We start from the raw sequence: 18,481 nt of genomic DNA on the forward strand, positions 1-18,481 counted from the left end.
TTTAAGGACATTGCCTGGAGATGTGCAGCATCAGAGACTGGGGATGAAGTCTTTGGACTTGTGTAAAGGCTGTCCAGGGTTTAAGCTGTGAACTCCACTGAAAAAGAGCTTAATCCTTCTTCCAGATACACGAACACGAGAAAACTCCCTCATTTTCCATATCATGAGACTGTGACTGCCTGCTGCCCAAACAGTTTAATATTCATGTATTAAAAAAGAATCCCAACGCTCCCATAGCATCAGTACTATGGAAGGTACGAATTACATTGTCCATCAGTAATGTCAGCAAAACAGAAAGATGCAGAGAAAGGTATTCAGTGTACCCACCTTTCCATGGTACACCATTTCATTTAAATGATGATGATACACATGTATATGTATGCCCTTTAAATGTAGTTATGTGGTCCATATTTCTGCAGAGTAAGAGCACTTAAGTATTTCATAAACACATAAACACAACATAGATATAAGGAGACACATTTTAAAGCTGAAACAGGTTGGGTGAACCTGAGCTGAGGTATCTCAAGCTGTAAGTTATTATCTCAGCTGCTCTGCCTTCCTACCACACTAAGTGGGAAAGCAGGCTGGCCAGGGAGGAGACTGCTGTGCTTCTTCAGAACAACTTTTAAAGGCTCTTTAAAAAAAAAAGAAAAAAGAAAAAAAAAGTCCTGAAAACATCTCACCAGGGTTAAAAGGTACCCGAGGAGGAGAGGCTGAGCTCTCTGCACTGAGGACGTGTCCATGGTTCAGAAAGCAGGAAGACAACTGGATAAAGGAAACATAACACAGCGTGCCTAGGACAGCTACAGACTTTCCTGATTTAAACAGATTTGGCTGCCAGAAATGAGCTTTCTTGGCCTCTGGACTGGATTTTTCTCCTCCACAAAACACGATTTCAAAACACTGTAAGCAGAGTTGAAGCCTAATGAGATAACAATAAGTTGGTGAAAATAATTAGAAAAAGAGTCCTGAGTGAGTTCATCTGCATTCTGAACAAGGAGTTCACTTCAAACCAAGGCACGGCACTTAACACCTTGGAAAACACTATCAGGAGGAATTTCTGCATGACTTCTGGAACCGTATGAAAAATCCAAATTAACAAAGCCATTCTAATATCAGTGGGGTAGTTAAAACTTAATTAGCACCTGCATACACACTGGCCACAGCTTCTGCAACGCCTGCAGGTTGTGAGCAAAACTACATTAAGCTGCTTATCATTCTGTAGCAAAAAATCAAGGATTAAACTACTTTCCACTGCACATCAGTTGGCTGCCCTACACAGTCACCATGATTATGCTCATTTCCAAAGCTCATGAGTATTCTGAATTGAGAAACATTGAACGTCCATGAAGGAACATTAACAACACATCATACATGGAATCACGGAGCATCATCTGATACTTTTTGACAGACCTAAGCTTTCTGTGTATCAACATGGGCATGTTAAGACCACTACACAGAAGCTAAGTCATCTCTCTGAAGTGAGCTTAAAAACATATATAAAAAAATGTATAATTAGAACATGATGTTTACAGTTATGTACTGAGGTCACTCACTACAAAATGGTTGCTGGCTCTTGTATGAAACGAACACAGCTGAGACATAGAAGCAAGACCACTCAGACCCTGCAAATAGCAGCAAGGCGGTCTGTCAGTGCAGCCACTGATCTCAGCCAGCACCAGCAGCTTTGGAGAAAAGGGCTGGGGTTCCACCAGTGAACAAGTCCAGAAAACATTACTGTGAGAGAAAACCCCTCCAAAACATCAGGCATCAGTATGTAAGCACGAGACATGAGGAACAGCAAAAGAAAGTCCATATGTGGATACTGGAAAAGGTCACTGAAGAAGGCTGCTCCTTCCAAAGGCAGTCCAGCTTTCACCACTTAGAGATACTTCAAAGGCAGAACTGTCCAGTGAAACACGTGAGTTTTGTGCAGGTCCTTAAGATCAGTCAGTTGTGCAGATGTGTTTTTAAGAGATCGCATCAATCTAAAGCAAAGTGTTCTGCAATGATATCATTTTTCTTCCCAAACAAACCTCGTACTTGCTCAAACTCCAGCGGCACATTAGCAGATGTTTTCTTTATCTCTTTATCAAAAAGCTAGAAAAAGAGAAAATTGACAAAATTCAGTACAAGCCCTTTAGCACGGCTGATACCAATGCTCACTCTAACATCATAAAAGATACAACAATAAACCTTTTCAATACAAGCCAGTCCTGCCACTACCGCTGCCAAATGCTCTGCCATTTAACAGATGTTTTCCCCTTTTCCCTGGCTGTAGGTAACCAAGTCCACCTAGCTCCTTCCTCAGCATCAAGGCTGACGAACAGGACATGGCTATTGGAAGCAGTCTCCCTTCCTCTTGTTACAGTCATTCATAAAAGCACAGCAACACTACCTCAGAAGCTGAGAGCTCCAGGAGCCCCGAGATGTCATCCTCTATTTCAGACAGCGACTGGTTGAGGATAGCAGCTGCCTGGGCCACATCTGGGTGATAATGGTTTTGTAGAGACTGCAAGATAAAGAGGAGAAGGTCTAATAAGCACGAGGTAATACACTTCCGTGTTACCTTGTTAGTTCGCAGCTTCAAGAAATACAGATTTTAGCCATGCTTGGAACATATTAAAGCACCCTTTCACCAGGTTCACATTCAGCCCAAGACAGATGGATTCCTCCACTGGCCATAGCTACTACAGTGCACACCTCAATTCTGCCACCTCCCAGAGCCCCAGCGCTGCATCTGAGCTCCTGCTCTCTCCAGCAACAGCCACCTTGCACAAAATCCTTGTAGTATTTAAATGGAAAGCGATAATCCTACCAGTAAGGTTTTAGAGTCACCAGGAGTAATTTAACTAATTTCAGCCTTCATACGCCATCCTACAAATGTCCCATGTGAAAAGTGAATACTGCAGTCTCCTCCAGCATTTTACAAGTCATTTCTACACGATGACCTATCTGTACCCACTTAATTTCCATCAGTGTGCTCTGATCAGCAAGCTCTTCTGTCCCCTCCAAAGCAAATAAAAAGCCTCGTACATTTGCCACTATTTACTCTTTCAGCTATTAACAGCCCACTTTTCAGCTGCATGGTCAGATGTGTACTCACAGGGCTCCTACTAATTAGCAGGCACTGGTTCTCATGTGTCTAAAATCCTGTGCCCTTACACTAAGGGCGTAAAGTGATGTAAAGTAAAAGAGCAGCCAGAAATTCATTTCATTTGCAAGATGTGTGTCAGCAGGTTCATGGAAGTGATACTGCTGACTGCCAAGCTGTGTCATGAAAGCAGCAAGGGTGGGAGAAGGCTGTACCATACACAGATGTGCCTTGTTAAATGACATACCTGAAGCTCCCAGAGTGAGCTCTCCAAAGCCCTGCTCTCAGATGGCTCCTCCTGCTCCATAATATATGGATCTTCTGATAAATCTAAGGAAAGAGATACAGAGCTAATACCTCCTGTGATGTCCATAATGCCAGAGGGAACCCAGGGACCCAGAGCAGTGCTGCAGCTAAAGCTGCAATGTCCCAGCACATTCAGGATCCAGAAATAAGCTGACACCCTGCAGCATGACCCAAGCATCGTTGTTTGCAGCACCATAGAATGACATTACTTCTAAGAGCACAAAGAACTGGAATGGTCTGATTCAAGGGCATCTCAGGCAACTTTGAACTGCTACTACTGGCATTCAGCACTGGTCAGTTAAACTACAGATAGATGAAGAACACTTAAGGTTGCTGATGATCCAGTACGTCCACCTATACAAAAACACTCCAGATGGAAATTGAAGAGGCCTCTGGTTTCTCCGTGCAATTTCTTTTCTCATTTATTTATTATTGAACCTTGAAGTGAACAAGACAAGCTCAGTAGCTGGTACAGCTCCCTTAGCACGTGGAAGCAGCCTGGGTGTGTGCCTGGCTCAGAGCCCCACTCCCTGGGGAGACTGCAAGGATTGGTTCCCGCTTTGAAGTAAGGGGGCAACTGTGAGGCCCACGGTCAAAGAGGGGGCAATGCAGATGAGCCTTAACACTTAGAGGAGCAGCCCGTTGGCTTTCCACAAAGCCAAGGAATGGAGGGTTACTGGGGCCAGAATCTCTCCAGGCATCCTGCTCTTCCTGCTGCCTAAAGGTATAACACAGAAGTCTCCCCTTTCCCTCTTACCTTGTGGCCCATTAGGTCTGTGCATCAGCACTTTGCAGGCCGGATGCCTCCGAAAGAGGTTACAAATGAAAGGAATGACCATGAGCAGAGCCTCGGGAGGAGCAGTGAGGGCCAGCCGGGACAGGCGCTTTATGAATGCTGCCACCAGGTATGCTGGCAAGTGGCTATGGGGAAGGAAGAAGAAACCAGCATGTCACAGTTCCAGCAAGTGAGCCAACACACTCATCAACCCAAACAGCATGTCAGGCTAAGGACCAGTGGGATTCTTCAGCTTTTTGGACTATGAAGTGAAAAGGAACCATACAGCAAAGCATCATGATTTCAAGCAGCTACATAGGGTCTTGTGTGCTGTCTGGAACAAATTTAGGGGCATTTCCATTCAGTGCATGAATAATCTCAGATCAGTTTGTGATTCAACCCAGACACATGGCACTACTCCAAACACTTGCTGCAGCCAAGCACAGCTCTTGTATGCGGTCATTCACACTGCTGTCTTTATTCAGTCATTTTATAAACTTGAGTGCTTGGCCAGGCAACCTTAATTATACTTCTCTAATGTAGTTCTGTGGGTTTAATTAATACGTGTGCCACGGTGTTAAATTTACATAATACTTCCAGGACTAGAGCAAGCAGTGCAGCTGGTAATGGGAACATAAAGCTGCTGTAACATAAATGTGCAGAATAGTTCTCTTTTATGGTAGAAACGCAAATCTTTAACAGCAATCAGCTCATGTAGGCACATTCTTCAGGGCAGCAGAGCTGGTATGAAAGATGACCATTTTCAGCCACTCAGCCTGCAGCCCAAGGGCTCACACACCTGCAAGGCTCAGCAAAGCCACCCCAAGGTACAACCATCTGCCACGTCTTGTTGCTCTCTCCAGAGAACACTATGAATACAAGGGGGCTGATATTAAATATCACGTGCTGAACATTATTCTTGGATTATTTTACAACATATGATGGCAACTATATGACCAGCTGCATATCTAGTTTCTTCCCTGGGCATGATGAATTGACAGCATCAAGACAGAGTGTCAAATGCTTTATACTTCAATATTACATGTCTGCAAAAAGGTCATCAATTTATCAACAGATTTATGATACTGCCTCTATAAAAAGCCTGCAAATGTTCCTTTTCCATATTCATAAAGATGGAGAGAAAAAGCATCACTTTCAGCCAAACTGGAATACAGATCAAAATACATCCATAATGATTTGCTGATCAAACTCAGATAATGAACTGCATTTTTACGCTGTGGAACTAGACAGATGTGTGGTGCATCTTCAAAAACGTCACATGAAGAATTACACAGCACTGCAGTAACACTCTTGGATTCAGTTTTCTCAATAACAAATTTCATTCAGCAAGCACACTGACTGCATTAAATCCAGACATGGGAGACTGTTCAAGAACGGACTCTGGCCAACAGAAAAGTAGGAGCAAAACGTATGTACATAGAGAACAAAGGTTCTACTTACGATGAAGACAGAAACAAATCAGCCAGATGGAAAAAGCGGGCTCGGTACTTCACGTGGTATATAGAAGGGTCCAGAAGGCTGTACAGCTTTTTGTAGAAGTCAGGGTATTCCCTATTGAAAAGGCAGAAAGGAAGAAGACAGCATCCTTTGCTGATCAGTGACGTGCAATAGGACCACACTGTGTCTATAAATGCTTCTGTTCCTTCCTCATAAAACCACCCCAGATCTCTGCTGTGCCATGGGTGAGTGTTGAGCTTTCTGTGCTTTGCCTTCACAGCCACCACTCGAAATCAAACTGTAAGGTGAACTTCTGGCCGGTGCAGTGCCCAGCTGTTCTGGAGATGTGAAAACACATTCACTGACTGCAAATGGCACAGGATCCAAAGACTACAGCTCTGCTACACCATCAGATCAATGGAAATTGATTTCCAAGAGCTGAGCAACCACAATCTGAAGAAGAGGGTATTTAGGCTCAGCTGAAAAAAAGGTCAAACTATCAGAAGAGCTCAGCATCCAAACAGCTGAGCTTCTTGGGCAGAGCTCAGCTTCCTCACAGCTAAAGCCTGAAGAGGTGGAGAATGCTTTTCAGTTCTATTTACATGAAGATGTAAATGCAGATACCCATGTCCCTTAAAACAATATGCTCCTTTTACTTACAGATTATGCTGATGAATCAGAATAAATAATCCATTTAAGGCTAGAAGACTAATTGCTCCACCTGTAAGAAAGCAGGCATCTATCAATATAATAGATAGATAGATAAAATCATCAGCTACGACCTGTTTCATGATTAAACTTTCCTGGAAGTAGCACAAAACCAGCAGTGTCTGTAAGTGCGGCAGTGTTATGGCTGTAGGGTGACAGAAGCTCAGCCAAAACCTTCCTAAGGATCACAGGTTACTTGCATAGATTAAGCTGTAGTTTAGAAGAACAGACAGACATAAACATTCTGCATTAATTTCCCAAGAAAGCTACAGTAGGAAGGAAAAGGCCTCAGAAAGGCCATTTCTGAAGGAAAGTGCACATCTTGTTTCTGGATACAGCCCAGGTATCAGCAGTGATGTCTGAACTCTGTGTCAAAAAGAAATCGTTGCTGTATTCAACTCTTAACAAATTCAAAAATATACTCTTCCTAACATACAGCAACCAACCAACACTGACAGATGCAGGTAAATGCATCTCACTTTTGGGGACAACAGAATTCACCCCAGTCCCTTAGCATCATCCCACCCAAAGCCGTGGTGTTGCATCCAGCAGCCCTCCCAGCTATGTATGTACTGTGCTGCAGAGCCACACAAAGGCTAAAAGCCTGTTTTCACTCACCTACTCCATAGGCCACTGTCAAGAAGTCTATCATGAGAGTGGGCTCGTTCATATAAGGCAGGATGGAGTCATGCAGAATAACAAGAACTTTTTTGTAAAGGCCACTGGGTAGCTATGAAGGACAAAGCAATACAGTCAGACCATCGAAACAGGAGCTCCAAGAGCAACAGCAACATATGGCTCAAAAAGACAACTCGAGCCAAAGGGAATGTGTCAGGACAAAACAGAACGGTTCACAGCAACAAATGGGAGAGCATACAAGTGACATCTGACAACTGAGTTCATGCAAATAAGTGGGTGCTCAGCTAAAAGCATCATCACAGCTCAGAGGGAAAAGCAGTAGGAAAGTCACTAGCAAAAAGGCTCAGGAACACAAATTGTTCTGCTGCAGATAACTCCTTACAAGCAGGCTTGTTTAAGGTGGAGAAAAAGACTAGGAGTACGAAGAAAAAGACCATACATGAGGTAATGTTCCTTTGCCAGGAGAACAATCCAGCAGAGATGTTGAGTGGGCTGATCTCATCTAATGGCGGAAGCACAGAGGGGTCCGACCAGGAGCACCATCAAAGGATGGCCGCAGCCTCCAAGGATTAGCAACTGGAAAGCAATCCGGATCAGGGACAGAAGTACCACTCACCTGGTGCTTCAGGAAAGTGAGCCACATCCTTTCAAACGCCTGCTTGTGTGCCTTAAAACAGAATTGCAAGCAGTGAGATACACACACGGGTGGAGATGAAGTTCTATTTTCACTAGAAAACTGAGCTCTGAAGCACCAAGTGAAGTTACCTGCAGCTTCGACACCTTCCATTCCTCCTGGTTATCTAAGGAGAAAGTTGAAAGAGAGATGGAACTTGAGATGGATGTTAAAAACAAAAACGATGACTTGTTTTACTCAGTCCTTTAAAACAACTCCAGTTACTACAAATACCCACACAGAACTGAAAGAATACAAACCCACTCAGATAAAGGACCAAACTTCTTTGTAAGGAAATTTGTATTAAATTAGTCAAACTTTTCCCTCTTCCCCTAAGCTTAATTGGACGCACTGAAGGTAAACAGCACTTGTGTTCCCACCCTGCAGCCTAACAAAATGCAGCGAGAGAAAACCTTATGAATAAAGCAGAGCAAAGATCATAAACGTTCCCATGAGATGTTAAAGCTCAGTGTTGGAGATCTCCCTAGGCCACATGGGTTGGGACACGTCAGGATTCAGTTAAAAGCATTCCTTTACTCCAACTCAGAAGCATCGCCGTCCCCTCCAGCAGCCGCCTTGTCGCTGTGTGAGGAGCACTCCTTTCCTGGCTGTTAAGATGAGGGCAGGAGCACGAGGAAAAGGCAGTGCTCCCCAAACCAGGGTCTCTAAGAATTTGCTATGGGCTCTTTGTATTGATACAAAGCTGCAACAGACCTGACTGCAAAGTGTGCTATGTGGATTTCATAACGCTGGACAGAATCACCGTGCTTGCAGAAACAGTTTTTCATTAGCAAACACCGACAAAGCCTTTATGCAATAAAAGTGAGAGATACGTGTGGAGTTGACTAACCTTGCTTCATCATAAATTTGACCATGTCACGCTCTTTGTTGGGCATGTTAATGGGTGAAATGAGGGAAAATACGTTCTGCTGGTAAAACGGCAGCGGCCTCTAAAACAAACAAACAAAAAGCAGAGGGTCAAGCAGGAAGTGGGGGCCACCACAGAGGGAAATCACACCGGGCTTCCACAGTCCCCTATTTCCCAATCACTGAATGTAAGTAGGAAAGAAAAGCTCTGATGGCTGTACCACATGCTGCTTCTCCATCGCTGCCCTCGCCTAGAGTATCACTCAGTCACCTAACACAAAACTTACATCTGAACTGACTCTGATTTAACCAAACAGGTGGGTCCAACGAAAGAAAAAAGACCCCTCCCACACACCAAAGAGAACGAAACCTGTATGCTCTGTGCCACTCAAGCTGCAGATCTGGGCAAAACAGAAGCAAGAGCTCTGACTGTGAGGTTCTGATCAACAGCGTACACCTTGGACTATCTCCAATTCCAGACTGCTTTCAGTCTTACACACAATTTGCATATGCTACAAACAAACAAAAAAAATCAACGCCTTCAAATAGGTGCACTTATTCCTCCTGCTTCCAAAGTTGTTCCACCTATCAGTAGTTCCTCCCTGCTTCACCACCAGGGTGTGTGCTTCAGAGCAGCAATTCATCCTGAGCCATCCCAGCACAACTCGTTACCTCTTTTATCTTCTGCATCACTTGTCCAATGCTCTCAGTGACCGCCTTCATGACGAAGTACCGAACATCCTCATACTCCATGTATTCTTGGAAGCGAGAGATGAGCAGTGAGGCATCCTCATGTATGGGGATTAAGCCGTTAACGACCACCTAGCAAAAGGATGGTGAAGAAAAGCAAGTCAGTTTCTTACTGCACTGGAGCAGACAGCTGAGAGGGCTGAGGGCAACCCCTGTCTGGTGAGCAGAGCTGTGTCCTGCCTGCAGTGCTCACCAGCCACTGTGATGGGTGCTTCCAACCCAAATCCCTCGTATCACAGACACCGTAATGTAGAAGTGATGCAGCAGCTGAGCCGGGAGCAGCACCTTCCCTCTTATCTCCCCCCAGAATCAGAGCTGATACTTCAGAAACACACAAGAATCCAGCCAGGCCCCGCACAAGGCAGCTGCTCCCACACCACCACCCCATCAAGGGCAGCACTCTACAGGCACTTCCACCTCTGGGGCCCACATCCCTCTTCTCCACCCCCCTCTCCTTGCCTGAAGCCTCCGCTCCACGGGTTCTGCAGCTCACCTTCAGGAGATGGCGAGGGAAGGCGATGCTGCCCTTCCACTGCTCTGCGACCAGCGGGCATTCTGCCTCCAGCTCCACGAACTTCATCAGGGTGCAGAGCGACGATTCCTTCAAAACACAGATTAGAAGCAGCCTTCGCCTGGAGGAGCACGGCGGTGCTCAGGCCCACAGGGGCTGCTCGGCGAGAAAGCCACGTGGACGGCATTACCGAGCAGAGCAGAGGGGCGTCGGAGCCCCAGGAAGGCCCTGCAGCATTCCCACCGCCCGCACCGGGCGGTAACTGCTGCTACCCCGCAAACCCGCATCCCAGCAACAGTCCCGCAGCTCACCTTGACCTGGAAGGAGTCGTGGCCCAGCAGCTCGGACAGGCTCTCCACACAGTCGTTGTAGCGGTGTCTCATCCATATCTTGTATTTCTCCTCAGCGCTGTAGTTCCCTGCGAGGCAAAGGCGCGGCGCTGACGCTCCCACCCCACGGCCGCGCGGCCGTTCCCGGCTCCGTTCCCGGCCCTTCCCCGCCCCGGCCGTCCCCGCTCACCGCGCAGCGCGTCCTCCTCGGCAGGCAGACTGCCGGCGAACAGCTCTCCCCGCCGCAGCAGAGCGGCGAACAGCCGGCGGCACGTCCGTGCGGCACACAGCACGTCCTCCTCCTCCTTGGCCTGGGGAAGAGCGGGGCCGTGAGTGCCGCCGAGGCCGCCCCGCGCCGCGCTCCCCCCCGCCCCGCGCCCCCGCAGCGCCCCGCACCGCCAGCAGCTCCAGGATCTCGAAGACGCGGTTGGCGTTGCCGCGGTCGCCCAGCACGGCCTCCAGGCTGGCGGCGAGCGCGGGCCGCGCCATGCTGTGCTGGGGGAGCTCCGCCCAGAGCGGGGCCGGAACAGCGCGGCTGCGGGGCGGGGCGGCGCAACGAGGAGCACAGGACGAGGGCGGGTTACAAAATGTACACTTTATTACAGCTTCGGGTGGGATACAGCGCTATTCCTCACAGTGCTGCCGGGGCACGTACAGGCGTACAAAGGCCCGGAGACGCCCGACAGCGAAGCGAACAGCGGCGCAACCTGCAGCACGGCGCCGCGCTGCAACAACGTACGGCGCTGAGCATCGGGCAGCGGTGCCCGGGGCGGCTCCTTTGCAGGGCACACAGCGGCACCGCCCCGCCCTGAAGCAGGCTCTGCTCTGCTCTGCAGACAGTAAAAAGGTCCCAATGAAAAAATAACTTTAAAACCATCTCGGAAAAGGAATACGGTAAATGTTGTCTAATTGTGCACGTCGTGCAGCGTGACGGCCCAAGGAAGGGCAGATAGATCCCTTGCAGCCAGCAGCAGTTTCCCGTTTCCTCACGCAGTGCTGTTTGCAAACAGTTTTTCTGTTTATGGCAGAAAAGTAAAGAAGTTCTGTGCAGCTCCTTGCTTTCTTCATAGTAAGGCAAACTGATCTGGAGGAAGAGGCCATTCACATCCAAAGTCCCCACCTGAAGATACATTCACCATTAGCTTTAGTAAAAGAATAGTACAAAAGTTAGCTCTCATCTTTACACAGTTGAAGACTCAGTGCCACCGTTCCCCTTCCCTGCCCCCCTCCCCGAGCTGAAAGCTGAGTACAAAGTACTGAACGTGTCAGCGTGGCGCGAGGGCAGAACAAAGCCCCAAAACGGGACAGTGGTCCCATTTGCTCCGTGGGAGTTTCCCTGGCAGCAATGCTGGGACAAACAGCTGCAGAGCCTCGGTGTGGTCGTACCCACTGAACAATGCAGTTACAAGAAAAAGGCTACACTTCAATACACATCACACAGTATTTACTCAGTTCATGCCTAAAATATCCATTACCTTAAAGTGAAATATGAGAACGGGCACACAGGGTGGGTGCTTCTGTAAACTGTACACAAAACTACTAACAAACATTTTAAAAGGCTTACAAAAATGGAGAATGAACCTTTTTTTTTTCCTTTTTAATTACATATACTTACAGGTTTTCACATTTATTGGCTAAGCTTTTCAGGGAGCACTTCAAATGTAAGTTAGACCTTCCAGAGGTATCTACCTGAAGCTAGAACAACATGCAGCTTTCACAGAGACAGAAGGTACTTGGTGTTAACCACACCACGTGCTTTGAACTGCTTCAGCACGGATACTGAGAGCACATCCCAACTCTAGCAAAGAACTGCACGGTCCCACTGGCAGCTCGTGGTATGCTAACATAGATAGTTGTTACTGACACTGATGGCATTTCACCCATTTACTTTTGTGAAGCTGGACATAAATGTAAGTAATGTCTGATTTATCAGGTTTTAATCAGCACAGAGAGCAGCAGCAGAATGCACCCCGTACAGATTCTGCGTGCTGAAGAGCTGCTAAAACACTGAACTTCTGTGAGCGTTTCCACATCTAAGTGTTGCAAAGTCCTTCTGTTAAAGGTAAAAAAAGAAAAAAAAAAAAGGTGGTTTGACTTCATTTGGGTGCTTGGAGTAGCTTCTCACTTGGCTTAGCAAACAAGAAACGCTGCATTTCCCCGTTATTGCATTTACTCGTTAGTTCAGCTTGGTTTAGTAGGTGCCTTTAATCTGACAGTAGGTGTCCTCATTTGGACTTTTGCTTGCTGATTTTGGGCTTCAGATGTTGCTGGTGTCTGGGCTGGATTCTGTACACCTGGAGCCTGAATCTGGGGAGACGCTGTGGTCACAACTTGCTGCTGTATCAGCTTCTGCTGCACAACTTGAGCAGTCGCGGTTGTTGCAGGAATCACCTGAACCTGCTGCTGACCTGCTGTGGTCTGAGACAGGGTCACAGTTTGGGGTTGAGCTTGTACCTAGACAGGACAGGAGGACAAGGCAACCATTAGATTCCTGCTGTGCTGAAGGTCTTCACTCTCTTTTAGACAAATGACTGGAAGCAATACTGGGAATGTGGGCACTGGGCTTTGGTAAGAAAATGTCCTGTCACTTTTTCTTACAAAGGATAACTAAGAGACAGGACGCCTGCAGCGCAGACCTGCTCAGTGCAGATTAAACAACGTGCTCCTAGATTCTTTGCAGAAGGCACGTGGAAGGTAAGAACACACTGGATAGATGGGAAAGGCAGCCTTTAATGTGCCTTGAAAAATCAGGCAAGAGCTCTGCAGGGAATAACTCGGTGTGTGTTGACCAAGGAGGCTCCTGCTCCCTGCTGCTTACCTTGCCCTTGCAGCATTACATCTGAGGCGGTGACCAGTCAGCTTACAACACTTCATCATCATTTTAACATAAACAGCCACAGATTTTATCCCACGCTAAAACACTGCACTTCAAACTGTGTCACATTAAGAGCTGACTGGGTTAGATTTCTGAGAGTAACAGCTTCATCCTCCATCCAAAGTTAAACGTTGCTGCCAATCAACAGTGTAGGTACACCTGTTGCTAATGAGCTGAAAGTTGTTCTTAACAGTGTTAAATAAAGGGAAGGGAGACTGAACCGTCTGTCCTCTTCCTCTGCTCCCCGTCTGTAACCATGCCACATTTAGAACAGACACCACATTAAGCACTTCAAACAGCTTGATGAACTGGAACTAAACAACTTCTAACTCCCAATTTGTCCCCGTTGTTGTATAACAAATTCAGATGGTATTCATTAGTTCAATTATTTGACTACACATCACAAACAGCTAATATTTAAAATTATTTCAGCTTTAGAGGATATTTTCCTCAGCTCTTCTAATTCATGAAGAAAACATTGCTTTATCTACCAAAATTTTGACTAAAGAACTTACAGCAACCTGACCTGGCTTTCATGTGACCCGTTTTTATAGAAGGGAAATGGCCACACCCTTCCAAAATTCACCCATACCACACAAAGGGAAAAATACATATATTTCCAAATACATGAGCCTTCAGTAGGATCAGGTTTCTAGTGCTGCAGGCAGAACGTACCTGTTGGGAAACTGAAACCATCTGTTGAATGTTGGCAACAGTAGCCTGTTGCTGGACCACTTGAGGAAGTTTTGCAACCTTCAGTGACCATAAAATAAAGAAAGATTTAGTCAAAATAAAACTGCTAATAGCTGCAACACACCATACCTATCAAAACTGCTACCAAGAAACCTGTCCTGAGTTGCGTTTGCTGCAAGTTGGTACCTTGGCCTCCTCAGTGATAGTGCAGCTTTGTAAATAAATTAAGAACAGCATCTTAGAATAGCATACTTAGTCAGGAGGAAAAGAGGAAAAGTAGAATTTTAACTCTAATATACTTGTTTCCTCTTAACTATATATATAAAACACTGAAGGAAGCACAGACATTCTAATGGACTACTTTATCTTTGATATAGCTTTGAAAGAGTAATGCTTCCAGTTCCTCATCCCCTTCCTTTTCCATAGTCAGACTGATCTAGTTATGCAGAGAACTAGGGAACCATCAGCTCCTCTTAGCTGCTAGAGATGAGGCCAGAAGGCAGCACCAGAAAATGCAATTTAATTGTCCTTAATAAAAACAGTATGAATCCATGGCTAATAAAAAGGGGTGACAGTTTATTTCTTTCAAAGGCAAAAGGCAAACTTCCCTGCTGGTTTCTCTGACCTGGCAAAAGGCCAGATATTCAGCACCAATTAATCTTACTACACAGATAATATAAGCAGGTGCTGAAGTGTTACTACACCTGTTATCTTTAGGGTTATCCAATCACAGTAGCATTTAGAAGAGTGGAACAGTGTTACCTGTACCTGAATCTGAGCCTGCACTTGCTGGGTTCCACCTGGCTTCTGGGTTTGGGAAATTGGGGTTGTTAAGAACTGAGTTTTAATGGCAGGCTGTGTAGTATAGGTTACTTTTTGTTGCTGTGACGTCTGCTGTTGGGCTTGGACTGTGACCTGTTGAGCATTTATCTACAGAAGGGAAAAAAGCATCAGCCACTACAAAACGTGTATTTCAAAGAACGGGTACGTAGCTAATAAGATTAATTACATTTCATTACTGAAGCAAATCCTCTCAAATAAAAATAGCCAAAGGAGCTGGGAGTGAAAACTTCCATGTTTATACATATGTCCTGAATCATTTAAAGGTTCTCTTACCACACGGGCATACTTCACATGGCAATACACTTCAAAATACTACATTAGTAGTATCCATGTTGGTGGCTCAGTAACAGCCAAGCCCATGAGATGGTGACACTTCAGGGAAAAGTGTATTTTTCACAGTTCACAATGTAAAAATGAAAGAAAAATGTTTGGGAATTTTTCAGACTTGGTCGAATTAGAAGTGACCAAAGAGAACCTTAATCTCTGTTACTTAACACAGAAAACAAAACCAATAAACTTACATTAAGTTTGAGGCATGAGAAATCACACCAAACAGATATTAACAAAGAGTCCTCTCTAGATACAGTTAAGACCTACTCATAGGAATATTAACTGACTACCCTAGGAGTGCCACCACAATCCAGAGCTAAAGCCTTGCAACCAGAAACATCAGGAAACTCAGTGGAAGGGCAAACTGTGAGTACCTTTTGCTGCACAGTAGCTTGACCCTGTGCAACCTGGGGCTGGATAGCTTTCTGTTGCTGTGCTGCTTGATGATGCTTCAGTTTCAGAAGCTGCTGAACATGCAGTGGCTGGGCAACTACAGTCTGACCTCCTGGAAATTATAAACATAGTTACAAATGTGAGTTTTCATGTTACTGCTTTGTCCCAAGCAGCTTGCAAACACAGACTGTGCTTTTACAGGCTTACACATCTGCATAGCTTTGAGCACTAACAACCCACTGATTTTAATAAGACATATGATTTTGACAGTAGAGTTGCATGAGTTGCATTCTACTCTACAGTTGCATTCTAACAATTATACTTCCTACAGGAAAACTTCTGTCTGCACTACAGGAGACATTTAGAAAAGACAAGTTCTCATGTATCTGCTTCATACTTAAAAAGATGCAATTACCACAGCTTTGATTTCAAAACTATCTACTCGCCTACTCATGCTCACAGATTTCTGGTTTAAGAATGATACTGACCTCCAGATTACCTGGAGTAAGCACAGTTCTCTTACCTCATTTTTGGAGTTCAGCCTCCATCACATTAGTTTGTTGAAGTATAAGTCCCACAGAAGACACTGAGCACCCTACCTTTACAGAAGCAGAATTTAAAACTGTATTATATTTTAGCAAGTGTGCTGACATACCTGCTGCTTTCTGTGGCTGCCCAATAGCAACACTGATTCCTGCAACAGTAACAGGGAGCGTAGTGACTCCTGCAGATGACACAACGGCAGCTGGAACAGACACCACTGGAGGTTTTGCCAGAGCAACCTGTGCTGCTTGTGGAGTTTGGGCCTGGATCTGTCCTTGTGCTTGAAGCTGGGAAGCAGGAACACGAGTCTAAGCAGTAAGGAATGAAGATTATTGTCCCAGCCAAAAACTATTTGCTTCATATAACAGGTGATTAGTAAGTGATAAGTAAATGTTTCCAAACATAATTTCTCCTTTACACTAATACACTTCAGAGATGTGTCAGTTGGTAAGTGCTATTACAGCTATTTGCGTTAGAGGTCTTTCGTACATCCTAAGTAACACAAAGGGCACTTAGGTGCATGAATAACCAACATCCAGTTCATTCAAACCAGCAGTGACAAGGCATCTACAGCTGTTTTTATGAAGTCAGAGACAACTTACAAGACGAGCAACTTGCAGGTTTGTCACAGTAGTGCCTGTGAGGACCGCGCCAGGACGAGGTGCTGTAACAGCAGTGAGTTGTTGAGTTTGCTGTTGCTGCTGCACTTGTACTTGTGCTGCTTGCTGTTGTGCCCCTTGCTGTGTTTGCTGCGCTGCCTGCTGCTGAGGAAGCTGTAGCTTCTGCTTTTGCAACTTGATCAGCTGCTCCTGCAAAAACACAACACTTTCTTCATTTCCTATCTTTTACAGGGCTACAGGAAAAAGAATGGAAGTGGAAGCAGCTTTGAAGAAACATTCTATGCCAAACTTCAGTTAAGATCAAAGAGCTAAGGAACAACTCCTTTACCCAACAGGCTGCCAGTGGGTAAGCAACAGTAAGTGCTTTACATCCTGACCTGTGGTGGTAGCAGTTCTATTTGAAATGGCCATCAGTCTTCCCCGCCTTCATGAAATGTTCGTAGAATCAACTTTGAGAGACCTGCATTTCATTCTAGCCCATGCAAATAGGGTACAACGCAGTGCCATCAATGCTTACTCACCTGTGACAGTTTCCCAACAGTTTTTATTTGAGCTGGAGACTGGGCTTGTGCCTGGGCCTGAATCTGAGGGACTTGCACCTGAGCAGCCTGCTGCTGCTGTTGCCTCAGAAGCTGGAAGTGAGCAGGAGTGATTGTTTTGCCAGAGAGCTGGACTGTTGGTGTCGCTGCAAAAGGAAAAGCAAGAAAAAGAAGTGCTCTGAGGACACTTAATGTTGAATTTAATTTGGTTCAAGAATATTCTGCTACAGTACAGTTTATAGACTACAGACAACAACCCATTAGCATAAACACAATGAAAAATAATAAAATATATGCTCCTTTCTTCATAATAGTTTATAGATGTGGTGCTCAATTTTAATATTTTACTGCTTGATTGCTAACCATCTTTTTTAATTGTAACCCCTACAGGCTAAGCAATTCTCTACTGCAACACTTTGTCCAGAAATACCAACCTGAGCACCAACAATCAGCAAGTTCGGAATCATATCATTGTTTAATTGTGCAGCCAACAAAGCCAGACTTTCAATACTGTGGGGCTACAGCGGGTCAAGCAGACTTCCAACCCCAGGAAACAACCCCTGAGCATACAATTATTACCTGGTGTAACTTGAGTCACCAGTGATCTTGTCTGGGTCTGCACGGGTGTTAAGTTTGTTGTTACCACAGCTGATGCTGTCACCGATGTTACTGCACGAACCCCCTGCGTAGATGCTATGGTCACCAGCTCTGTGGAGGCCGCAGGTGCTGCCGCCGCTCGCTGCTGGGTATGCACCACTTGTGCAGCTGCAGTGCCTCCCGAAGTCTGAAGAGGAACACAGTCACAGTCATTACTCCACACAGTCTTCATATCTCATATAAAGCTATGAACTTCCTGGATATAGATTATATGGTTTTGAAATCAACATGAGAAATAAAGCAAAAAAATCCAAACCTTTCTAATAAATCTGTTTGAGTATATCTCACAGTTGGCAGCCGGTTAAATCTTTGTCAGGCTGATCACCCTCAACTATCCAAGTTTGATTTTACTACCTGTCATTTTTTGCTTAACCTTCTGTAGCCTTACGACCTTAAAATAAAGATCACAATTACCTGAGCATAAAATATGAGAGGCTGGAAATTATACTGACATCAACCATTTCCTAAGATAGTACTTTTCAAAATGGTCTATAGTTAAGCACTATCTCTTAGGTACTTTATTCTGATAATCCGTCCCAGTTTATACTGGTATTTTCCTAAGGGAGAGGAGTTGATACAGAGTCACAAGGCACACGTGAAGTTAATAAGGAGTGGAATTTCTGATAAGTAATGCAGGAAACAGATCCACCAATACAATGTGCAACCAAAACGAACCCAGAGATACAACTGGTGTGCAATCTACTCACAGTCAGTGTTCCAGGTATAACAGGTGAAGCCAGACGTTTATTGATGGGCTGAAAGGTAGCTGCAGGGACTCCAGCAACAGTGTTCACTATGACATTCCCACTCACTGTAGCTGAAAGCAAAAATCAGGATTAAAATTGATATTGTAAAAAAAATGAAAATCTTACGTCCTA

General features: G+C 45.3%; 2 protein-coding genes and 1 long non-coding RNA gene across 24 annotated transcripts in view; 1 reads left to right on the forward strand and 2 right to left on the reverse strand.

Moving 5' to 3' along the window:
• Positions 1-176: 176 nt before the first annotated feature.
• On the reverse strand, positions 177-10,633 carry NOC4L (nucleolar complex associated 4 homolog). The gene is made up of 15 exons (NM_001030655.3): positions 10,507-10,633; positions 10,301-10,421; positions 10,093-10,199; positions 9,764-9,871; positions 9,193-9,342; positions 8,504-8,603; positions 7,746-7,780; positions 7,597-7,647; positions 6,960-7,071; positions 6,294-6,354; positions 5,637-5,747; positions 4,158-4,321; positions 3,342-3,424; positions 2,399-2,512; positions 177-2,100 (listed from the first exon to the last, which is right to left on the reverse strand). The coding sequence occupies exons 1-15, from the start codon at positions 10,597-10,599 to the stop codon at positions 1,984-1,986; spliced, it is 1,527 nt and encodes a 508-aa protein (NP_001025826.2). The 5' UTR covers positions 10,600-10,633; the 3' UTR covers positions 177-1,983.
• Positions 10,634-11,532: 899 nt separating this feature from the next.
• The window catches only part of EP400 (E1A binding protein p400), a 45,799-nt gene continuing 38,850 nt past the window's right edge, over positions 11,533-18,481 (reverse strand). For 13 of the 20 annotated variants that reach the window (XM_040648333.2, XM_040648330.2, XM_040648329.2 and 10 more), the window contains 9 exons: positions 18,311-18,420; positions 17,526-17,730; positions 16,929-17,092; positions 16,390-16,596; positions 15,900-16,095; positions 15,226-15,356; positions 14,441-14,608; positions 13,661-13,738; positions 11,533-12,564 (listed from right to left, as the gene is read on the reverse strand). In XM_040648333.2, coding sequence (XP_040504267.1) covers positions 12,292-12,564; positions 13,661-13,738; positions 14,441-14,608; positions 15,226-15,356; positions 15,900-16,095; positions 16,390-16,596; positions 16,929-17,092; positions 17,526-17,730; positions 18,311-18,420 — 1,532 coding nt within the window. In that variant the 3' untranslated portion in view covers positions 11,533-12,291. The remainder of the gene's footprint in view (positions 12,565-13,660; positions 13,739-14,440; positions 14,609-15,225; positions 15,357-15,899; positions 16,096-16,389; positions 16,597-16,928; positions 17,093-17,525; positions 17,731-18,310; positions 18,421-18,481) is intronic. The other 7 variants (XM_015275645.4, XM_015275643.4, XM_015275646.4 and 4 more) reach the window with 3 other exon arrangements.
• LOC107051611 lies at positions 14,606-18,463 on the forward strand. 3 transcript variants are annotated; one of them, XR_001463273.4, is made up of 3 exons: positions 14,606-15,217; positions 16,639-16,753; positions 17,337-18,463. It is a non-coding gene; the product is annotated as an uncharacterized LOC107051611 (long non-coding RNA). The 3 variants fall into 3 exon arrangements; XR_006931546.1 differs by lacking the exon at positions 14,606-15,217 and having other exon boundaries at positions 16,588-16,753; XR_003077864.3 differs by lacking the exon at positions 14,606-15,217 and having other exon boundaries at positions 16,588-16,763; positions 17,337-17,380.

This window comes from Gallus gallus, chromosome 15, assembly GCF_016699485.2.
Source record: "Gallus gallus isolate bGalGal1 chromosome 15, bGalGal1.mat.broiler.GRCg7b, whole genome shotgun sequence".
Taxonomy (NCBI): Eukaryota; Metazoa; Chordata; class Aves; order Galliformes; family Phasianidae; genus Gallus; species Gallus gallus.

Excerpts from the sequence above, each read along its gene's own strand:
- NOC4L (NM_001030655.3), bottom strand. The coding sequence starts at position 10,599 with ATGGCGCGGCCCGCGCTCGCCGCCAGCCTGGAGGCCGTGCTGGGCGAC. Across the intron at positions 7,781-8,503 it reads CAAATTTATGATGAAGCAAG|ATAACCAGGAGGAATGGAAG; the intron begins GTTAGTCAACTC and ends CTTTCTCCTTAG. Across the intron at positions 2,513-3,341 it reads GCTCACTCTGGGAGCTTCAG|TCTCTACAAAACCATTATCA; the intron begins GTATGTCATTTA and ends TTTATCTTGCAG.